The sequence below is a fragment of the Diaporthe citri genome (genome assembly GCF_014595645.1).
Source record: "Diaporthe citri strain NFHF-8-4 chromosome Unknown scaffold_17, whole genome shotgun sequence".
Lineage (NCBI taxonomy): Eukaryota > Fungi > Ascomycota > Sordariomycetes > Diaporthales > Diaporthaceae > Diaporthe > Diaporthe citri.
In genome coordinates, this window is record NW_025064862.1 from 295,519 (window position 1) to 312,840 (window position 17,322).

The following is a 17,322-nucleotide window of genomic DNA, read 5'->3' on the forward strand; positions in this document are numbered from 1 at the left end:
CGCGGCACACCGAGTTCTCTGTGGACCGATTGGCAGAAATTCGCTGCACTGACAAGAGACCCGCTCCTGACACTCGGGCCCTCTCCAAGGTTTCCTTCAAGGTCCCCCAAGGTTGCAGGGATGCTTTCCCACCATAGAAGGTGACGTCTGCCCGGGGGGGGGGGCCAGGAGCAAGGGTCCACGACATCAACGGCCACAGCGATCAACAGGCGGAGCTTGTTACCCACAGGGGATCGTGTTTGAACGTTCCCAGGCGAGCCAGGGCTGCACAGACTTGGCTCAGCACCCACGGACCTGCCCGGGACGAGAATGGCAGCACCTCACGCCTGGCTGAAAAGGGCATGGATCGGCGTCTGTTTAACGACTTCTCCGCACTTGACTTGAACCTTGACCTTGAGAGGCCATGACCTTCGAGCGGGAGCGAGCACGGATCAAGGAGCAAAAGCAGAGCAGAGCAGAGTGCAAAGAATGGATGAGATGGACGAGATGGACTCTTTCCTTCAGGGTCCCATCATTGCAGCACTGCACGATCCAGCACTCATCAGGCCTGGCTCGACCTGCCAGTTCTGCTCGACCGTTGCCCCTGGCTAGCGGGCACCAGCCTAGGGCGGAAACAGAAGACGAGCCGAGGGTCCCCACTGATCAGATGTCTGGTCGAGCTCGTCTTCTTCCAAACAGCAGGCCCAGGTTTTCTCTCGCGCCCTGCCGCCTCTTGTCGCCCGCAGCCTGGCCCTTTCCTGCACCACCACGAGATCTTGCGGGGAAATTCTGCTTTGGGGCCCCCCGATGGAACCCCGGCCAACTGTCGTGTTTCCCAAACAGGCTGGTGGGATCGTCTCGGGCGGGGCGTGGGACTGCCCAGCCTGGCGTGCCATTGGGCGTGACCACCCGGCATTTCGTCCCTTATCGTCCAAGAGTCGGCAAAGCTCCGCGGCGCAGGTTGGGCAGTACCGACTCGACTCGACTCGTCAGTGTCGATCTGACAGCCGTCTACTATTCAGTGGATATTATATTACAACACAATACAGATTAGACTATAATATGGCCGGCTGGAATGACTGCCGCACGAACTGTAGAGTGACTGGATCGGCGGGAATGGCGGAGTGACAGTGTGACTGTCGCATCAATGTACCAAGACGGCAACAAGCACGTGCAGCAGGAGGATTCTCGCCCCCATTTTGTTGCCGTCCAAGAGGGCACTAACCTACTGTAACGGCCCGCACGCGAGGCGGGTCCGGACCCCAGCGTGTGTGGCCTGCATGCATCATGTCCTCCGAGAGCTGTGGATCTGGGTGGACGAGCTGCTCTCGTTTCCCGCGCCCGAAGGAGCCTGCCTGCCTGTCTCACTACTCCCTCCATCCCCTTCTCAGCTTCTGTCCGTTCTGTCGTCCTTCTCTGCACGTTGCCACTAGGGCTTACTGCCATGTCAAATAGCACGAGGCAGTCAGGGACATGTCCCTTCTGGTCTTCAGCTTTCCCCCCGGGAGACTGGCGTGCCACGGCATGCCTGCCGTCGACTTGTCGTGCCTCCCCCAACCCAGCTCGAACCTTTTTTTGAGCACTGTCGTGCTACCACAGTACAGAGACCAAGAGCCTCCGGCCTTGGCATCAGAGGCACGTATGTTCGCGGTCCGTACGGATGGATATCCAAAATAAACACCCCCGGTGGCCTACCGCCATTTCCGGAAACGGAACGAGGCTCATTTGTGCGACCAATCTCGACATCACGCGATTAATCTCTCAAGCTCGCGACATGAACCCCGCTGTGGGCTCACCCAGCTCAGTGCTTCCAGTCCAGCGTTTTACCGCACATCCTGGGGGCGCATCTTCGTCAACTAAGCCCAACCGCGATTTTTGGTCTTCTTCTAGATGCGGTACTGCTACATCTGTTCCAACCCCGACTCGCTCGGGGCGTTCGGGACGGGACGCAACCTCAAGGCAAACATGGTTCAATTCTTGCCGTGCCTCCCGGCCACGGACGTGAGTCAGCGTACGCCCACCCAGCTTCTACAGTACGCCCACCCAGCTTCCAGCATTGGCCTACCCAGTATAAAGAAAATTAGCTGCATCCGCATTAAAATGCAAGTATTGCAAAGTTCCTAATAAGCTAGGGTAGCTATTTTTTAATTTAAGCAATACTTTAAAAATATAAGCTTAAAAAGCTTAAAGGGCCCTAAAGCCCTTAAAGCGCTCCCAAGCCCTCAGAGCGCCCAGAGCGCCCCAAAGCCCCTAGAGCGCTCCTAAGCCCTTAAAGCGCTCAAAGCGCTTAGAGGGCCGCGAGGGCGCAAAGGGCCGCGAGGGCGCAAAGGCTGCAAAGGGCGTAAAGGGCTGTAAAGGGCGTAAAGGGCTAAAAAGGGCATAAAGGGCGTAAAGAGCTGCAAAGGATATAAAGAGCCAAAAAGAGCGCAAAGGGTTAAAGTAACTTTTAAGTTATAAATAAAGGGGTAGCTATAAAACCCCTTTAGGGTAGCTATAGGACCCCTTTAAAATAGCTATAGCTATGCTTTATTAATAACCCCGTAATATCAGCATTTTATAGCATATGCAGCCAATTTTCTTTGTACTGGGTGGGCCAACGCTGAAAGCTGGGTGGGCGTACTGTAGAAGCTGGGTGGGCGTACGCTGACTCCACGGACGTGCAAGACAAGAAACTCACGTCGGCGCAGTGACATAACCGTGCCTGGCCTCGTCACCTCGGACGTCTGACATGGCGAGCTGACCCGGAACTCCGGGGCCATTCGACTGACGTGGACATGTATAATTCGGTGCATCCCGAGTCTGGTTTTTTCCCTCGCAGTAGTCTTGTCTTACACATTTCCATCGCCAGCGTGGCGTTCTCAGCAAGATTGCGTGGACAAAGTAGACACCGTGACTGGGTCTCCAGAGGTCCCTCATCTTTAGTCGGGCTCCTGATCAGACGAACTTTGCCCATCACCTACCCCTCCTCCGCGTATCCCTTCCTCAACACACCTGGCTTCTCATCTCGTCTCTGCTTGCGTGGCTGCCCGATGCCGCAAAGTTTCCGAGTCCTTCCTGTGCGAGTCAGCCAGTCTCTCCTTCTCATGACCTGTCACAAACTAGAGCCCGTTGCACCTGCAGCGGCTTTTACACACATGCAGACGTGATGCACCATGTAGTGTACGGTACAGTACAGTGGTTTGGTCTAGTCCCAGCTACTATGCGTCAAGGGTCCGGGATGATGCAGCCCAGACGCTGGTTCTCCTGATCCACGCTCGTGAGCGTGATAAGCTCTCCAAATATGTCAAAGATGCACACACACTTAAGCAACAGGAAAGCAATGTGTGACCTCCCCTCATCATCATGCTGCCCGCTTTCCCCAGTGACGTCAAGCTTCACATGTCCACCCGTTCGACAGGCGATCCTCACCAAGCCAGCCGAGGATTATTCCTCGAGGGACGACCCCGGGCGGCCCGGGGTTGCCTGGGTGCTTGAACGCGGGGAAAGAACAGGTGTGGCGTCTGGGGTCACTACACAGACGGTTCTGCAAGTCTCCGGGGTGCCGAGGCTTTTTTCGAGCGGCGATCATCCATGTGAGCACACCTCTCTCCGGATCGAACCGTCATGCGCCGTGTTCTTGATGACGGTGGGGTTTTCCTTATCTTCCTGGCATCTGTAGATGGCATTGACCTTGGATGGCCGCACGTGGGCAATTGTTACTATAGGTTCGGGTATAGATGACTGTGATCTGGGACCGATTGAGTTTGCGCACATTGTTTACATGACACGGTCTCCAGGGCATTTCTCGCATTGATTAAGCTGCACCAGGTCCTGTGATCAGACAACGCTTTGTGTACGGCCATCAGGCGGCTCTGCCCGGGTGAGTCGAGGTTTAACTAGGTTACAAGGTTGCACTCGCATCACTTGCTAGAAAGCTTGGTGCAGCTGCATAGACGCCTGCTAGCTATATGACCTGTACCAGATTGATGACGGCAACTGTCTAGATTTCGGATGCTGCCGCAGTCCCATGTTACCAGTGTTGAGGTCAATGCAGATTCACAATCGCCCATTCCGGGAAGCGGTTGTGAACTTTCTCTCATGGCGGCACGACTTTCACCGCTTCACGCGGCTAACGAAGGTCAAAGACCAATTGTGACTTCAGCTCAGATGGAGTTCTCCTTGCAAATGCCGTAGATAATTGCAAGGTTGCAAATCCCAAAGTGCAACGTAAATGACCGGGCCTGGAGCCGGGAGAGGTTGCGAAGTACGCCGCCGTTCAGCCAACAAAATTTCATTGGTGTTTCCGTACGTTTCGATAGCTACATTGAATTGTCTTGGCAGCGACCGTAGACCAAGGTCTCGTCGTGTTTGTGTTTCGAGGTGTGGTGTCCCAAGGTGGCCTTCTGCCCGAGGCCGGCCCGGCCGCTTTGCATAGTCCTCCCAATTGACCTCAGAGATTGGATCTCACGGGATTTCAGATGTGCCACAAGGCCTCGTTTTGGGCCACGGAGACATACCGCGACAAGATAGGTCACTGATGCCCCATCAAGCAAAACGGGCCATTTCCGTACGGGGCCATGATACTGTCACGGACAGAGACACTTTTTGACGGCCGATGCTAATGAGGTGACCTTGCGGTCTCCTACAGAAAATGAGAGTGCTGTGTTTTTAATTACTAAATAGTGTACTGCACCTGATTTGGGGTCTCTAGAATTTGGCTTTTTATGTTCCTTTTTGAAGTCTGTCGGTCCTTACTCTCTCGCATAATAGAGTACACTCACGCTCTTTTCTTGCACCATCTGCATCTTGTCAATAGAGGCTTTGAATCATTTACATGGCGCCTCAAATTATGAGGCGCATGCCTCTCTCGTTTCTCCAATTGAGCCTCATGTTGACCAAAGCAGCTGGCTCACCACTCCCTTCAATAACAGATGACGAGAGACACCACTCCGAAAAGCGGGCTATAATAGGCAACGCCCCACTGGAGGACTGGGAAGTTGCACTGCTAATCCTCGGGGCCCTGTTTGGGATCATGCTCATAGGCGCCGTGGGCGGCATTTGCGAGGTGGTACTGGCTGGCAGGATCAAAGAGAGCAACGCTGAAGCCGACGCCAAATTAGAGGCGAATGGAAACCGTGCCATCGCTGAGGAAGCTGAAGGCGGGAAGACGGAGGGCCAAGAAGGAGTCATAGACCCGGACCGGTATTCATGGCAACCGGAGAGGATGACGACCGGCCTGAGCGACGACTCTACACTGGCTGGGTCAGATCCTGGGGTCTCCCAATCGGATGTCTCCCAAGGCGAGCGGGCGATGGCTGAAGAGGGAGACTGGTACCCAGGATCTGAAGGCGCTCAGCAGGCAGCGAGCGTGCCATGGACCAGCGAGGGTCTGCCCCTGCCTGATTCATCACAGTTTGTCATAGACGACGTGGATAGTCCTGGCTATGGAGAAACCCACGGCGATGCTCAGAGCTACGAGGCCTACCCTGGACACCTGAACCCACCGCCGCCCATGCCAAGGGACAATACCATGCAACAACAGGATGCAGAGGACCAATACTGGAACGAAGAGAACAACGGGACCTCCGGCGCTGGTTCTTCCCAAGCCGAGTATAACGGCTCTTCTGCCGATGACTACAATGGACAGTCGATGATGGTTCCGCCTGGGGCATATTCTGGCGAGGGTTACAGCCCAGCGGTCATGCCCGATTCGGCCGACTACCTCTCGGAATACTGACAGAGCCAGCTGTATCTCCATCAGGATGACGATTGGTATACCGCAGCACAAGCAACGTACGGGGCCCCGGCAGGAACGGCACGGTGAGGGGGTGATGTGATAAAGTGAAGGATGCTTTCTCCTTCTGGGGTGAATATTGCCATACAGAAAGCAAACAACCACTCGATAATGGCAATTGCTGATTTACGAGCTCCACTCACTGCTGAGGACTTTTGAAAAGATGGTGGTGGCAATGTTTGGGTAAACATCGAGCGTGAGATGCAAAAGCGCCTTTGGGCTGTTGGAGTTTTGAAATTCATGTGCAAAGGAAAGCAAATTCGAATTCCATTTACTGGGCAGCGTGAGCCCATCACGAATGACTGATATCCTTACCTAACATTCACGCATACTGTTGTCCCTGTACAGGTAGTCCTTCTCGACTTTGATGCAAGCATTGGTCCACGTAACACCGCCATCCGGCGTCTCCCAGCCCGCAGTCGTAGCATTTGCAAGCTCCATCTTGGGTCCCCAGCCGGGTTGTGCCTTTTTCAGTGTCAACCTGAGGTTCTTCCACTCAAAACTCTCAAGCGTACCGCACGAATCGGTGATGCACTCGTTCTGGGAGTTGAAGACCCCAGGTCTCATGCCAGGGCTGTCCGTCTACGTCGAGAATCCCTCGCCGTCGAGATAAATCGTCTGCGTGACCGCTTCACCGACGATGATCTCCATGTCGAGGGTCGTGCCCACCGCGACAGGCTTGAAGCCGGCGCTCTGCTGGTCGGGCCCCTGTCCGATGAAGGTGCTCGCGGTGCCGCACCACGTCTCGGCGTTACAGGCCGGGTCGACCGTCACGTTCGGGGTCGGGCCCCAGACGAACAGCGGCTGGACGAAGTTGATGTCCTGGGTGCTGCCGTTGCCTGGGAAGTCCTGCATAGCTGCTCCTCGCCGCCCGGGACGTAACCACAGGGGAAATTTGGTAGGGTTACTGAATAGGTGGCCTTGATGATCCAGTTGTCGAGTGGGAGGTATTCCATGAAGAAGCCGTTGCCGCGTTTTCTGTCGTCTTCCCAGGGGCCAGCGGTTACTGGACCGATGAAGGCCACAGCTATTGTGACGACCGCGAGGGACAGCATTTTGTCGACAAGATGTGAACCAATGCCGCATTGGTTTATTCACTTCTGCAGTGGAAGGCGAGAGACGGACGGTAAAAGGTGACGGAGAGGTTTTGGTTAGCAGGCTCAGATATATTGCATGAATGTTGCCGACGGCATGACTACCCTCTACCCATGATGGAGGGCCTGGTCTCCCCAAACCCAATGTGAAGTGCCCGCGGATAGCCAAGCCTTTGTAGTATCTCAGTTGAAGTGCGACCTTGTGTGTGAGCTATATTTAGCCATGTTTGACTACACCAATCCTCGTCCTAAGTCCGTGCTGAATCGAACTCTAATAATCGTATCCAGCCTCTCCAATCTCGCTTAGAATGCCTTATGTGTAGACAACGTACCACTGATCTCTATGCTCTTGATATATACTAGTTACAACCCGGCTGACGATAATTCTATAAGCATGCAGTTTTCAGCACTAGTAGCCTCAGTGCACACAGGACGATTGGCGAAGAGTTGTGGCTAGGCATTGTTTGCTTGTATAATTCAGGGATTTGATCGTGCTGGGGGTGTCGTTTTATTCGAGTGCAGTAGTGGTAATGGCTAGACTTGATTGCCGAAGGCATGGAAATCATCACGAAAAGCGTAGTCGGAAAGAATCGTGCTCAAAGATGCCGAGGCGTGTTATCATGCGGCCCGATGCAGGCATAAACAAAGCCATTGCCGATGTGGAATGCTGAGAGATTGAACGAATGTGCCGGCAACATGAGAAGCCACTAAATCACTGGGACGGCTTGGAAGGTGCTCAGAAAAATAATGTCAAGAGACGGAAATTGCGAGACATATCAAGCCACTGTGCGTCATAGATGTCCTGCTCCTCGCCGGGCCTACAATAACATGGGCTTGGTGCTTACGACGAAGAGTTATGAGACAAACTTCTCTCCCTCAATATCCCCTACTGTGCATTGTGCCCATCGATCAACAATGGCCGACGTGCTCGGAAGTATCCGAATCCAGGAGAGCGCAGGGGCCTGGGCAGAAGAGCTTCATCGCGCCCTGTCGGACCAAGAGGAATCTATCAATGATCGAATATACACCAGGCCACTCATGCGCTTAAAACGATGCTACGTTTCGGAGCTTCCCAACGAGATCCTGGTCAAGATCTTCCACGAGGTCGCGTCCGAGAGCTCTAGACACTTCCTTGGCATTGTCAAGACGAACAAACACTTCCACGACATCGCCATCCCTCTGCTTTACAGTCGCCTTGAGCTGCTGCCTGGTCGTCCCCGGGAGGACATGCAGTCACTCGGCCTATCATTTCGACGGCACCCAGAGCGGCGGGGGTACGCAAGGGAGGCAAAACTCCGTGGGAGCCCCGACAATTTCAGGTTCCTAAGCCAGTTCCCCATTCTTTTCAACCAGGATGCGTTTCCAAACATCAAACGGCTTCATGGGGTTCGGGTGAACGTGTGCCAACTCCAGAACGTCCTGGCTTGCTGACGAGGTCTCGACGGGGACGTCGACGTTCGAGGAGCTGATATTCGAGGAGTCTGAGGTCGAGGTTGAGCCGGGGGGTATAGACACCTTGATGAGCGCGTGCAAGGTTGTAAGAAAGCTCGTCTTGCACTGGGGCTGTGGTGCCTCGGAAATGCAGTTCTCTGGTGGATATCTGGGCAAGGCCATGGGATCAGCCATTGCCCGCCACGCGGCTACCTTGGAGATCCTCGAAGTCAAACCCAACGAGGCTCAGATAAGCACCTACCTCCATAACGAACATGGCGGCTTGAAGGACCAGCTTCCTTCTTTCTTGGTGCTCAGGGACCTGACAATCCACATGGCTTGCTTCTATGGCGGAAGGCAACCACCAAGCACCACGAATGAAGGCCCGCCGGCTTCAAACGGACTTGTTGACTTCTTACCTCGGAGTGTTGAGCGCTTGGCATTGGTAGGAGGGCCAGAACATCCCAAGGGCCTCCCATCAGCAACTATTGAGCCGTGGCCAAGCCTGAGGCTGGAAATAATCGCACTCCTGCGCCATTCTGGTCACGACAGCAAGTTCTCGAGTCTTAAACTGATCCAGCTCCCGAAATGGGTCAACGACTCGACTCAAGGACCTGATGCGGAAACCTTGCGGCAGTTGAAGGATTTGGCTGCAAATCTCAGTGTTGCTGTTGTATTTCAAGGCGAGTCTCGAAAGATTTCAAGCTCCCGCACTTGTTTCCCCATCGCAAGGTCTAACGCAAGCTCCTGACAGACGCGTACCAACCTGCGGTAGGATTGTCCGAGGAGGACAAACACGGATGGTTGTGGCCAGTCGGATGAAATGGGTCGTGATGAGACCATTCGATGAGCTTGTTTCGTGAACAGATATCATAGTCTCGTCAACGACCGATCAAAGCCTAAACTCGCAGCAGAGACTGTTCAAGTCGGAGTCCATCAGCTCACCTGCAAGGAGCGTATGGGTACAGACTCCATGCCCGCATATCATACATTGCAACGAAATTGAAGTCGAGGCCTTGGCGGCAGTCATGGCTAAATTGTGGCAAGGCCAAATACAAGATAAGGGAGTCCCACCGGAGGGGCGTCTTATGGGTTGCAGAGACAATTGCGTACTTGTCAACGATGTTCTGGTCCCTTGATTAGTATCGGTGGATGGGTTCATACTGATCACCAGCCCTCGCGGCCATGACGGAGACAGAAGATTGCAGTGGTTAGAGACCCTGGAATCCGAGATTCAAACGTATGTATTTTTGACGTGCGGTAATGATTATTTCGTGTTGACTGAAGTACCTAGGTAAACAGTTTAGTTCCCTCTAATAGGCTATAAAGCTCCCGAGGGGCCCGCGGCTTTGAAAGCTCCCTACGCAGAATTCTACCAGCTTTCTTTTCGAATTTTGCTCCCATATACTACTGCTTTTGACTAGTATAGATCCTCATTCCCTGTCCTCTTATCCTCGAAGTTCTGTCTCTCATGCTAGAGCGCCCTAATTCCTCTGGGTATTTGGCAGAGCGTAGGATGTATTCTAGTCATGGCCCAGTTTCAACAAACACGCCTCTTTCTGCCCAGGAAAACTGTGCGTGGACTAGCTAGATAAGCTGCTGCCACTCTTATCACTTTTCATAGCCAAGACATTGGTGGCTACACAGAAGACTTGAAATTTGTATCAGCGTGTACGACGGGGGCATGTAACTCGCTTATGTGATGTGATATCTCTGCTGACCAGATAATGCAGTGCAACCTAAAGCCCAATCTTGTTTGGATGTTGTGATAGCCAAGCCTGCCGCCGACACCCGAGTAGCCATACGCAGATCTTCAACCTCTCAGGCCTTTCGATCGGGACATGCAGCGAAATAAATGCCGAATTCAAAAGAAGACAGTCCCGTGCGCGAGCTGGTATTCAGTCAACTGGTGGCTCTCTACGCTTTGTGCTCCTCAAATTTTGTGCCACTCCTAATACCGCGATTGCCCAATCGCCGTTGTATCAAGTACTGGCAGCCATGGTTTCTCAAACTTCAGGGACCACCCAAGAGTGCATCACAAATACCACAGACTGTGAAAAAGAGCACGACACCCCCTCACCTGCTAACGAGGAGCTATCCGTGACCACCCAAACGACGGCGAGACGCCTGAGAACCAAGGTTGACTTCGCCATATGTCCGATAGTCTGTTCACTATACCTGTTCTGTTATATCGATCGTGCAAACATAGGTGGGATGCATTACCCCATGAGATCTCTGATGGCACAAACCATTGACGGCTAACTGTTGGTGTACCAAGGCAACGCGAGAATTGCTGGGCTTGAGCGAGAGCTGGGTCTGCGTGGGTATGATTTCAACATTGCTTTGACATGCTACTCAGCCGCATATGCCTCCGTCCAGATACCTGCCACCATCTGCTGCAAATGGATTGGGCCAGGCTGGTTCCTGCCCGGCGTCACACTGGGCTTTGGCATCGCGTCGATCTGCACTGGGCTTGTGCGAACGTCCGGCCAGCTCTTCGCTGTCCGCTGTCTCGTCGGTGTGTTTGAGAGCGGCTTGATGCCGGGGATCGCTTATTATCTGTCCCGATGGTATCGCCGCGCAGAACTCGGATTCCGGCTGTCGTTCTATATTGCCATGGCCCCCATGGCCGGAGCTTTCGGTGGTCTCCTGGCGTCGGGAATCCTTTCCCTCCCGGGGATCGGCGCGCTTCATGGGTGGCGCATGATATTCGTCGTCGAGGGGATCATCACGGTTGGGCTCTCCGTCGCGGCGTTCGCCCTCTTGACCGACCGCCCAGAAACTGCACGATGGCTGACGCCCGAGGAGCGCCAGCTCGTGGCTCATCGTGTCACCTCGGAAAGGCTCTCGGGCACGGTCTTGCTGGACGACATGGACCGCAAGAAACTGTGGCGCGGGGTCGCGAACCCTGTCACGCTGGCCACCGGTAGCATGTACCTCATGAACGCGGTGACGGTCCAGGGGCTGGGCTTCTTCCTGCCAACCATCATATCGACCATCTACCCAGATGCATCAGTCACGAGGCAGCAGCTCTACACCGTGCCACCCTATGTCATCGGGGCCTTCTTCACGGTTGCCATTTCCGGCCTCTCGTGGATGCTCGACAGGCGGCAGATTATCATGACAATCAGTGCCCTGCCAATCTTGACCGGCTATGCAATATTCATCGGAACGCTCGATCCACACGCACGTTACGCGGCGACGTTCCTGGTTGCTAGCACCTGTACCACCATGGGGAGCATGACCAGCGCGCAAATCAGCTGCAATGTAGTGACTGACACAGCTCGAAGTGCGGCAATGGCGACAAATGTAATGTTTGCTTCTCTAGGGGTGAGTAAAAAAAACTGCCATCCTCACACCAATGCGGTGACCTTTGATTGCCTGACAAGTGCGTCAATAGGGACTCATCTCAACGTGGTCTTTTCTGCCCTTTGATGGGCCTCGCTTCCCAATCGGTAACGGCCTAAACTTGGCGACTTCTAGCACTTGGTGCCTGATTGGAATTGGAATATCTGCTTGGATGCGTTTTGATAATAGACGAAGGGACTCAAAAGACTCCGTGGCTGAGTTGTCCGGTCTGGACAAGAAGGAAATCGGCGACCTTGACTGGAAGCACCCAGACTTCAGATGGCGGCCGTGATCATACCCGCTGTTTTGTGTCTGACTTCGCACACTTTGTGAGCCAAGGGAGCGCACGGTATAAAGTCCAGGGTTGTCTCGTCTATGAGGAACGGTGAAATACCCCAGTGAGCTGCAGTAGAGGCGAGATGGCAAACCTCAGACCGGGGAATGTTACGAGAGGGGAGAGGGTTGTAGTCTTGTGACTGTTTCATTGCATAGAACTAAGCATTCCCGCTTTGTCATTCACGAATTACTATAATCCGGCTGAAGCCACATCTTGCGGTCTGAATAATCATCAGGCTGGTGGGATATCAATGGCTGGTTGCCGGCCCCCGCATCCTGAGATGACGCCATCCGAGCAGACAAGCTCGCACACACAGCCAACTGCCAATCGGAACCATGTCGATAGCCTCCTCCTGCAAAAGGTTGAGACGCACGCTTCCGATAACGCGATTCGCCCTTGGACTTTGTTATGGTGTTTAAAGATGCAAGGCCCCATCCAGGCGACGTGATCGATGGCATTGGATGACTAAGTTGTATGTATATTGACATGCAGCTGAGACATTAAATTGGACTATATATTGAGCCTGGCGTGTCCATAAGCCTTCTGAACCTGACTGTGCCCTTCCGCTATCCTCAAGCAACTACTCATTCCCTGCCAGTATTCCCGACAGCTCTCCAATCTCGCATCATCATACACGACATCTCTACTTCACCATGTCTTCCAACGCCACATATGACTTTGTCGTGCCCATCTTCATCAAGGGCCTCACAACATACGACCACATTCTCTCCAAGGCTGAGGCATACGCAAAGGAAAAGGGCGTTGATGTCGACGCAACTTTCTTCGAGGCACGTCTGGTCGACGACCAGTTGCCGTTGAACTTCCAGGTCCAGATCACGGCCAAGATCGCACAGATCAACCTCGGCCGCCTGACGGGACAGGAGATCACGCCCTTCGAAGCTGATGAGAAGACTGTGGCCGGTCTCCGGAAAGTGGTTCAGAAGACACTCGACCTGCTGAAGTCTGCCGACGCAAGCAAGGCCGCTGGGAGGGAGGAGGCCACCGTTGACCTGTGAGTAGCGCTAGCCCTACACACCTTCTGTTCTCATTGAACGTGAAGCTGACAAGTTGCACAGTCCTGCCCTCGGAAAGACACACAAGTCTACCGTCAAGGCTGCAGTGGTCAACCACGGTCTTCCCAACTTTTACTTCCACTTGGTCACCGGCTACTCGATCATCCGCGCCAGGGGTGTGCAGGTTGGCAAGGCCGACTACCTTTCTAGTTTCTTGGGATTCTAGATGTGAGCGGTCACATGTTGGGGATAGCGCAAAATGCAGATAGAGACAATTGGTCAAGAGCTGGCTAGCTAGAGCTGCATTGTCTCTGGGTACAAGTCTTGGCACAACCGTCTCGAGCAGCAATGCTACGGATAGTAATAAAACAAACAAATTATTGTAAAAGAACAAGGCGACTTTCCCAAGTCTCTGCTTTATTATTGCATGAAATGCTATGTTTCGAACCGAGGGAATTGTTGTACGGCACGGGACACAAAGAAAACAAAGACTGCAGTAAGAGTTCACACAGTGAGGGCCAAGACTGGAGGGAAATCAACCTAATTGATGTTGTAGGGTTATGATTTTTTTTTTTTTTTTGGAAAACTACTTACCTTGCTTACCTTTAGGGGCATACCAGACAAATTGAAGTCCATGTAAAACAACAGGAAAAGGAAGGGAAAAGGATGGGGAAGGGTTAACTCCGAGCGAACAAAGGAGAGGGAACAAACCTGAGAATACTTGCCCTAGAGCCACTCAGCCACAAGACCATCAGAACACGCCTAAGTACCGTGGGCAAACCTGTTGCCCCTGCGGCCGTAGTCAGCGTCGTTCGTGTTGGTCCTGTGCCCGTCAGACTCGTGGCGGGCCTCGCGCCGCTGCTCTCGGTAGTCCGCGCCGTGGGTCTGCGTGCCGAGACCGCTATCCGCGGTGTACGTGGGCTTCCTCGCCGGCGCCGGCGGGTAGAAGTACGCATCGGCCTCCCCCCCGTGGCGTTCTGTAGGCGTGTAAGCCTTGTAAGCCGCGACCGGGCGGCCGTGGGACTGCGCCGGAGTGGGGGCGACCGGATACTCGATGGGGGAGCCCGGGAGGCCGCGGGGACGTGTGTCAGCAGGCGCAGCGCGGGGGACGTTGTCGAGTTCGAGACCGCGTTCGGGATCGGCCGACCGGTGGGAGGGCCGTGCGTTGCGCCACAGCTTCACCATGAAGACCACCATGATGAGCTGTGCGCCGATGGCGATGATGGCGATGGCGAGGGCGGCGTAGGCGCGCGTGTCGGTGGAGGCCAGCTTTGCGTCCATTGTACCTTCCGGAGAAGTGATGTCGACGGTTTGTGAGTAAAGACTCATACCTGTGATGGTGGTGAGTACGTTTTTGTGTAGTAGTAGGGGATGCGGGTGCAGTGCAGTAACCAGAGAAGAGCCAAGATCCAACTGATTCGCCGAGAGTCCAAGCTTCTGTGTATCTCAAGTGGCTGTTGCACTTTGCAGATGTGGGAGGGACAGAAAAATGGAAGACGAGTAAACTAGGAATATTTATACTTCAGAGGATAGGACACCATTTTGTCTATGATTGGAGGGGATATAAAGGGTGCTCGTTCCACATGGACAATGCCATTGTTGCAACCACATATTCTAACTGTATAAATCTCAATAGCATATTAATAATGATTTCACTTACATGGGGTTAGATAATTCCAGAACAATGGTATTGTTTTGGCATTGTTGTGCATTAAGCCGAGCTTTAGCATGGTATTCAAGCACAAAGTATCAGGAAAATGATTAATATCAGTAAGAATAAGAAGATGTACTCATAAGCATCAGCTAGCAGAGGTGTTAACAATATCATAGATGCCTTAGGTGCAGCTTACAGCATAAGGGCCTAAAATGTTGAATGGAATCAATGTTTACGTGAGCGAACCTGTTAACGTTTTAGTACAATGGATAATCATGTTGAATTAATGGATTCAAGTTGAACCGAGATATCAGAAGCGTTAAGTCATACGAATCATACAGAAAGTGTTCACCTTTAACGATTCTAAATCCAAATTAAGTCTACAAGGGTGATTTCTTTATTCATGGATATGAGATTCCCCAATTCGGTATGAGGCGATCCGGGAAGTGAAGAGATTGAGACAATTTTCTTCTAAATCTGTCCCCAAGTCACTTTTTTCGTACACGGAAAGCAGAAATTATCAAGAAAGCAAGCGACGGAGGGTAGGATGGCAGCTGGTCAGCCCTGATCACAGAAGGGCAGCCCCAAATGTTGCCACGAAAACATGATCTTGAGCTTCCATGTCGACGAGAGCCTTTCCAAAGGCTGTTAAAAATTCGTGATTCATGTCTTCGTCACGAAGTGTCTTAATCGGTCCACCAACTCGTCCCCATACACCATCGATTCATAACAAGAGTGCTTATGACGGTGACGTGGTAGTTCACTGTCCCAGTTCCAACCGGGCTGTCCATCCGTCACAACCGAGAAGATGTGTGAGCACTATGTAGATTCATTTATCTTGATAGAAAAATGTATCGTCGGTCCGTTGGAATGGCTCTCCTCGTTCATTCTACTTTGTTTGTCTACTGTCCTCAGGGCCATTCCGATTGATAAGTCATCACTCTTGCCGCTCGTTGGCCCTGGGCTGAATGACCAGACGCTGAATTTTCAAACGATTCTCACAAAACTCCAAGTTTATGGGATGACGGAGTGAGAATCCTTCTTTGTGAAAACGCCTTTATTGGTGACGGCCCGCCCGTGACGGCCCGGCCGGTGCGAATCACCGCGGCCTCCTTTCTTGATCTTAAAACATAAGGACTCGATTCCTTCGCTTCCCAAATGCTTAACCTTTATTCTCTTTTTCTTCATCTCTCAATCAACACACGCCTTGAGGATATCTGTCTACATCGAAGCAATATACCCATCCTAGTCCAGAAGAGAATATCTAAATAACACCACCCAAAACGACCATCAAAATGATGCTCAACGCAGTTACCTTGTTCTCTCTTGTCGTGGCCGCCACCGCTAAAGTCGGCGAGATGACCTACTACGATCCCGTCACCGGTAATCAGGTCGCCTGCGGTGGATACTATACCACCAACGTAAGCAGCTTCCAGATACAATTTTAACCCCTTTAAGAAAAGCCATTTTCTGCTTATAGCCTGTACCTTAAAGGTATTGTCAGGTTGCAGGTTTTGAAACAAGCCATGGCCATATTGTGGCCTGGTCCTTCCCTTATCAGAATGAAACTTCTTCCTCGGTGCTTTGATAGCTGACTCCTTTTGCTGCAGGACCGGATTGCTGCCCTGGGAGCCAGTGACTTCGATGGCCGCGGCGTCTGCGGCAAGACTGCAACCATCTCTTACCAGGGCAAGACCACCACAGTCAAAGTCGTTGACCGGTGTGAGGCCTGCAAGGATGGCGACATCGACGTCACCCCTACCGCTTTCCAGGAGCTTGCTCCCCCTCCCGGTCGGCCGCGTCCCCGGTGTGTCTTGGGAGCTCTCCTGAGGTGAGTGTCTGGCGTTTACCTAACTTACCACTGGCTGGCCATTATGCGTTAAACATGACTAACGGTTCTTTGGGATAGCCTGCACTCACGCCCCCCAGATCCTTGCTGCTGGAGTTGTGACCAGACAACCCTTAGCGTAAGTCTTCCGACCTTCCCGACCCAAAGGCTGTTCTAAACTGGTTTGTTGACAGCTACACAGCGGGAAGTAGGGAGGTGAGCGGAGACCAACGTTTTTGGGGATATGGATCATGGATGGTCTGGCTTTTTTGGGATGGAGTTGAGGCGATGACAAACGCGGTCACACCTGGTTGTTTAAGATGACAAGCCCTTTAAATAAAGATCTCGTCACCGTGAAATCTCGTGCCATGAAGTTCTTGTGTTTTCAGTGATGCTTCTATGGGAACGAGTCTTATATTGAAAGTGTGCCACGTCTTTTACACTTCAGACAGATTCCCACATCTCCCATGAGACTTTAGGACCAACAAGCTGTGAGTTGAATTGACGTGATCGGTATTGGCTGGTGTGATATGTCTGCGCGTAAATGATTTCCAACATGTGTAGCATAACTGTACGAGGTCTTTGCTGCGAGTAATCTCTACATGCTGCTTGAAGGCACCGGTGAAATGGGTCATGCCCTGATCAGCAGTAACGCTTCACATCTTTTTAAGATCTCAAAAAAGTTCTTTGTCATCTCAAACCACAAACATAGAATACAGAGCGTTTCACTGCATTTAGGACTTTGATTTTTTTCACGGCGCAATCGTTGCATCATCGAAGGGAGTTTGTTACTCGTGTAAGCCCAATGAGGCCGATACCTAACAGGTCTCCAGCACCGTAGGAAGACTCTCTGAAGTCAATGAAC

The 17,322-nt window shown here is 52.6% G+C and overlaps 7 protein-coding genes across 7 annotated transcripts; 5 read left to right on the plus strand and 2 right to left on the minus strand.

Annotated features, from left to right (window-relative positions):
* Positions 1 to 4,846: 4,846 nt before the first annotated feature.
* Positions 4,847 to 5,695, plus strand: INS49_005414 (uncharacterized protein; the record flags this gene model as incomplete). Its single annotated transcript, XM_043166194.1, has 1 exon — positions 4,847 to 5,695. One exon carries the CDS (start codon positions 4,847 to 4,849, stop codon positions 5,693 to 5,695), a length of 849 nt encoding a protein of 282 aa, XP_043017226.1.
* A 372-nt stretch (positions 5,696 to 6,067) lies between these two features.
* Positions 6,068 to 6,807, minus strand: INS49_005415 (uncharacterized protein; the record flags this gene model as incomplete). Its single annotated transcript, XM_043166195.1, has 3 exons — positions 6,068 to 6,334; positions 6,392 to 6,601; positions 6,661 to 6,807. 3 exons carry the CDS (start codon positions 6,805 to 6,807, stop codon positions 6,068 to 6,070), a joined length of 624 nt encoding a protein of 207 aa, XP_043017227.1.
* A 954-nt stretch (positions 6,808 to 7,761) lies between these two features.
* On the plus strand, positions 7,762 to 9,028 carry INS49_005416 (uncharacterized protein; the record flags this gene model as incomplete). The annotated part of the gene is made up of 2 exons (XM_043166196.1): positions 7,762 to 8,232; positions 8,282 to 9,028. The coding sequence occupies 2 exons, from the start codon at positions 7,762 to 7,764 to the stop codon at positions 9,026 to 9,028; spliced, it is 1,218 nt and encodes a 405-aa protein (XP_043017228.1).
* A 1,247-nt stretch (positions 9,029 to 10,275) lies between these two features.
* Positions 10,276 to 11,917, plus strand: INS49_005417 (uncharacterized protein; the record flags this gene model as incomplete). Its single annotated transcript, XM_043166197.1, has 3 exons — positions 10,276 to 10,486; positions 10,556 to 11,607; positions 11,678 to 11,917. 3 exons carry the CDS (start codon positions 10,276 to 10,278, stop codon positions 11,915 to 11,917), a joined length of 1,503 nt encoding a protein of 500 aa, XP_043017229.1.
* A 698-nt stretch (positions 11,918 to 12,615) lies between these two features.
* INS49_005418 (uncharacterized protein) lies at positions 12,616 to 13,201 on the plus strand (the record flags this gene model as incomplete). The annotated part of the gene is made up of 2 exons (XM_043166198.1): positions 12,616 to 12,974; positions 13,039 to 13,201. 2 exons carry the CDS (start codon positions 12,616 to 12,618, stop codon positions 13,199 to 13,201), a joined length of 522 nt encoding a protein of 173 aa, XP_043017230.1.
* A 536-nt stretch (positions 13,202 to 13,737) lies between these two features.
* On the minus strand, positions 13,738 to 14,304 carry INS49_005419 (uncharacterized protein; the record flags this gene model as incomplete). The annotated part of the gene is made up of 1 exon (XM_043166199.1): positions 13,738 to 14,304. One exon carries the CDS (start codon positions 14,302 to 14,304, stop codon positions 13,738 to 13,740), a length of 567 nt encoding a protein of 188 aa, XP_043017231.1.
* Positions 14,305 to 15,924: 1,620 nt separating this feature from the next.
* On the plus strand, positions 15,925 to 16,669 carry INS49_005420 (uncharacterized protein; the record flags this gene model as incomplete). The annotated part of the gene is made up of 4 exons (XM_043166200.1): positions 15,925 to 16,050; positions 16,240 to 16,460; positions 16,585 to 16,596; positions 16,660 to 16,669. 4 exons carry the CDS (start codon positions 15,925 to 15,927, stop codon positions 16,667 to 16,669), a joined length of 369 nt encoding a protein of 122 aa, XP_043017232.1.
* Between the last annotated feature and the right edge of the window lie 653 nt (positions 16,670 to 17,322).